This window comes from Microtus ochrogaster, chromosome 21 (genome assembly GCF_000317375.1).
Source record: "Microtus ochrogaster isolate Prairie Vole_2 chromosome 21, MicOch1.0, whole genome shotgun sequence".
Lineage (NCBI taxonomy): Eukaryota > Metazoa > Chordata > Mammalia > Rodentia > Cricetidae > Microtus > Microtus ochrogaster.
The window spans coordinates 9,598,724-9,603,210 of NC_022022.1; the positions used below are offsets into that span (position 1 = coordinate 9,598,724).

The 4,487-nt window shown below is 48.7% G+C and overlaps 1 protein-coding gene across 1 annotated transcript in view; it reads right to left on the reverse strand.

Annotated features, from left to right (window-relative positions):
* The window catches only part of Mab21l3 (mab-21 like 3), a 19,864-nt gene that overhangs the window by 9,652 nt on the left and 5,725 nt on the right, over positions 1-4,487 (reverse strand). Inside the window, exon 2 of the mRNA XM_005357107.2 lies at positions 1,643-1,783. Within this exon, the coding sequence (XP_005357164.1) occupies positions 1,643-1,783 (141 nt within the window). The remainder of the gene's footprint in view (positions 1-1,642; positions 1,784-4,487) is intronic.

A 4,487-nucleotide genomic window follows, 5' to 3' on the forward strand; every position in this document is an offset into this window, starting at 1 on the left:
CTCTCTCTCTCTCTCTCTCTCTCTCTCTCTCTCTCTCTCTCTCTCTCTCTCTCCAAGGTCTCCTGTATCTCAGGCTGGTCTCAGATTTGATGTGACTCTGTGGCAGTTTGAATGAGAACATCCCCCATAGGCTCAGGTCTTTTTAGTTGGTCCCAGTTGGTGGCACTCTTTGAGGAGGTAGTATGGAGGAAGCATGCCACGGGAGCTGACTTTGAGAATTCGGAACCTGGCTCTGTCTCCACTTCATTCTGTGTCGTATTTGTGGTTGAAGATGCTTTCTGTTCCTGCGGCCACACCTGCTGCTTGCTGCCGTGTTACCAAGTTACCATCATAATCAGCTCAAGAATTATTTCTCCCAAAGTTTGCTTTGATTGCAACATTTTATCACAGCAACAGTACAGTAAACAGCAAGCTAATACAGAAATCAGAGGTGACCACGCACGTCTCATCCTCCTGCCTCCACTTCCCAAGCGCCGAGATCACAGGTGTGTGTGCTGGAGATCAAACTCAGGGCTTCGGGCACACTAGGCAAGCACTTTACCAACCGAGCCACATCTCCAACCCTATTTTAAAGCTTGATAAACAGCACAAGATGCTAGTCAACACAGGATATGTTTTGAGCTATCAATCTAACTGGGACCATAGCAGGGAACTCTTACGGTCCAGGTCAGGGGAGAGTGACACGGTCTTGCTCTCTAGTCCTGGCGTTCTATTTGCCTGACTGACACTAGCCCGGGGAGGAAGAGGTGGGCAAGTGTTCTCAAATGACAGGATCAAAGCCGGCTTTACAATCTTCCTCCTAGAATAAGTTTCCTGAAATCTGACTCTGCCTCAAAACCCACAGGTCTTTGAACCCTGCATCCACAGCCTGGGACGCATCGGGTCAGTATAGATCTTGGTGGCCAGGCTCATTCTTCAGAGGCCAAATGTGCGTGGACTGGATGCTGGGAACGAAGCCACCAATTAGCATGGTCTTAAAACCAAGGATCTTACAGTCTGGTGGGGAAACAGGACATGTCGAACTAATGCCAAGTGAAAGAGATTTGTTTGCAGAAAAACTGTGACCAAAAATGGTGAGGATTTAGAGGGACACAGAACCTCCTTCCTGTTTCATAGCAGAGATGAGCACACAGTATGCCCACAGGCTGATTGCTGCTGACTGTCACGCATTGGCCCTGGTGTTTAGACTCGGTGGGACCCCTCAGCAGAGAGGGGCTACCCTGCCCTCTGACAGTTCCTCAGAGCCATCTCTTCCTACCTGTACTCTAGAGAATGTCACCCATCAGTTCCCATCACTTCTGCCTAGTTCATTAGCTATTCAGTAGGTGTTTAATAAATGAGCAGCTGCCTGGCCTTGCTTTGACCATGAGGCAGCATGCTTCAGAATCAGAGTCTTTCGAGTTACGGCCTTAGGACCAAATAGGACTCAGTCAAGTACTTTGGCTCCCTCCACTCTAACCTCTGTGGTCTAGGAGTGTGTGGGCTCTCGCAAGGGAAAACTTCATGGGGTGTGTGTGTGTGAACAGTGCTTGGAAGAGCAGCTGTACTATGTTCTCAGTGGGGTGAGCCCCTCTCACGCATGGAGCCCTTCCGATCCCAGGGCCTGGGTGCTTCCTGGAGCACCTCAGAGAGACCTGCTTACCTTAATGCTGTCGTTGTATGTGTTAGAGGCGGGCACAGCTTGGAATCGACTATCCTGGTGACTGATCTCTGCCGTCAGATGGTGGATAATTTTCTGCACCTCTTCCACACTCTGAGAAATTTGCTGGCGCCTCAGGTCCACCTGGGTGTGAGGGGGATCAGAAAAACAGTTATGGGACCCAAGGCACCAGCATAGAGGACAAGACAAAAGCACGGGAAAGCCTGCTCCAAGTTCAAAACCAAAGTCTTGCCTCCCAGGACTCCAAGGGAGTTGAGCTATTTATGTCTGACAGTGACCGGAAGGATACTATTTCCTTCTAAAACACATACGGTCACTTAATATTTATCCAGGACTAACTCCTAGGCAGAGGCTGGGGACATAGTAGCAATCAAGGCAACAGCAAAGGTGAGAGGGGGGTTATATCGCACACCTGTAATCTGGCACATTGGAGGTAGAGGCAGAGGGATCTGATGTTCAGGACCAGCCCTGACTCTGCCATGAGTTCAAGGCCAGCATGAGCTACATGAGTCCCTGTCTCAAAAACCTTAGCAACAAATGCGATTGAGGTGCATGATGTGAAATCCAATGAAGAATCAATAAAAGAAAGTTAAATTTGAAAAACAAAACAAAGCAAAAAAACTTAGCAACAGATTAGACAGATGTTGTTTTCTGGTTGAAGACACATAGTTGCGCGTGCAGACTGTAATACCATACATACCAGTTTTGAAAAACGTCATAAGGAATGCCGAGTTAGGATAAAGAGAAGTGGATAAGGCGTGGTCAGAGAAGGTGACGTTTGAGTGAGTCATGGAAAGAGATCTGGAAAACAGATTCCCAAACTACTCAAAACAGCCAGATAAGAAAATCCCAAGTGGCAGAAGGACATTGGACCAATGCTAAGTCACCCATCACTCCAGACACCAGAGAGTTCCTACAGAGCCATCCCACACAGAGACAGAATGCAAGGCTGGGAACAAACCTATCTGCATGGGTTTCATGGCCCACAGAGTCAGCCCATTGACAAATATTTATTTGGCATTCACTATATGCTGGGTACCGCTTCATGCTGGGTCCAGGAACAAGAGAGAGACATGACTATGTGCTTACAGTGCTGGGGAAGCCATATGGAAGAGAATGCTAGTGTGGGGGCTCCCTCCCTGGAAAGTGTGGGGTGCTGCAGGATACAGAAGAGAGGTGATCCCTAATCTATATGCAGAGATCTCTTGGATATGTACAATTCCATATACAAAGTGCTGTCTCTGAGAAACAAATCTGTACTGTCCAGATGCTCAATGCTACACTGAGTAGCAAGAGACAAAGGAGGTCCCCAACTCTACAGACCTGCGAACCTCACTGGAAACATCAAGTACATGTTTTCACTGAATGCCTACTTCTTGCTAGACTGTGTACTGGTTGCATGGCAAAAGATTTACAGAGAGACTGTCAAAGTGAGACAGATTGAAATTGTCAAGGTCAGGAGCTGGGGAAAGACAAGCACAGGATGCTGTGGATGCCCAGCAAAAGGACAGCTGTCTAAACTGAAGGCCAAGGGTCCTTCCTGGAGGTGGAAGGTAAGGTCAGAGGGAGTCAGCCAAGAGGCTAGGGGTCTGGCTCCAGAACAGTGAATGAAGCCTCCATCAGTACAGAAACTGAGTGTGCAAGTCTATAATCCCAGTGCTTTGGAAGGGGAAGCAGGAAGATCATTTGTAGCTTCTCAGCAAATTCTGGGATACATGGGACCTTGTCTCAGCGTGCATGTGTAGGGTGGCAAGTCCTAAAAAAAAAAAAAAAGAAGAGGCCAGTGGCTCCCAGGGTCTGTGGAGTTTCCCAGCCAGAATAGGGGAGCGAATGGGGACACATTACAAGTTCAGGAGGACCAAGGATCACCACTTCAAGAAGCTTGACCATGGAAACAAACAAATTAGGCAACATCAGGAGGGCCAGCCGCAGCTTCTCTCAAACTGACACCCGGGCTTAGGCATGTTCAAACATGGAGGGAAGTGTCGGTGCAGGAGGAAGAAGCCCACACACTGAGGAGAGGAGGGATTTCCCTGGAGGAAAGTGTCATGCAAATAAATGCCCAGGAACTCACCATCGCATTGCTTCAGTTGAGAAGACTAGGAAAGCTAGGGGAAAGGGAGGCGGTGGTGGGGATTGAAGACATTTCCTGCTTGAAATCTGCTTTCTTCACAGGGTAGGAGAGGAGGCAATATGCAACTAGAAGCTGGACAGGGGGCAGGGACCAGATTCCAGGCAGTAGACTAGACCAGCTTCCCAAGGGATGAGGGATGAGGGATGAAGGACGGCTTGGGTACTTGTGTAAAGAGGGAAGTAAGGAGTCGTGGGCATGATGAGGCCCTGAGGCTATGGGTATGAGTGGGTTCAGCTGTTTGATAGTCTGAAGCCCTGCTTAACCTTCCAGGTCAGGCTGAGGCTCTCAGTTTGGGGTGGAAGCTTGGTGGGGTTTCCATCATTAAGTTGGAGTTTTCAGCCTGAGGATGGAATGCACATAGCCAGGCTGGTAGATTACAGGGCACTGAATAGGGGCGAATCTGCTAAACAAGTGTAGGGAGGGAAAATTACATAGAAGCATTACAAGTACCGCAGTAAAGGAGCCATGCAAGATGTTCTGACTCGGTAGAGCACCGTGGTCAGCAGTGGCTAGGAAGGGGTGGCTGGGAGGGTGTGGCGCTGAGTAGCTAAATTCTCAGAAGGCATGGAGGGCCAAGGCTAACAATCCAAAACTCCCCAAATCTTTAAACTCATGGATATGATTCCACAGAGTTTGAATGTGAAAAATCCAATGGACACACACACACACACACACACACACACACACACACAC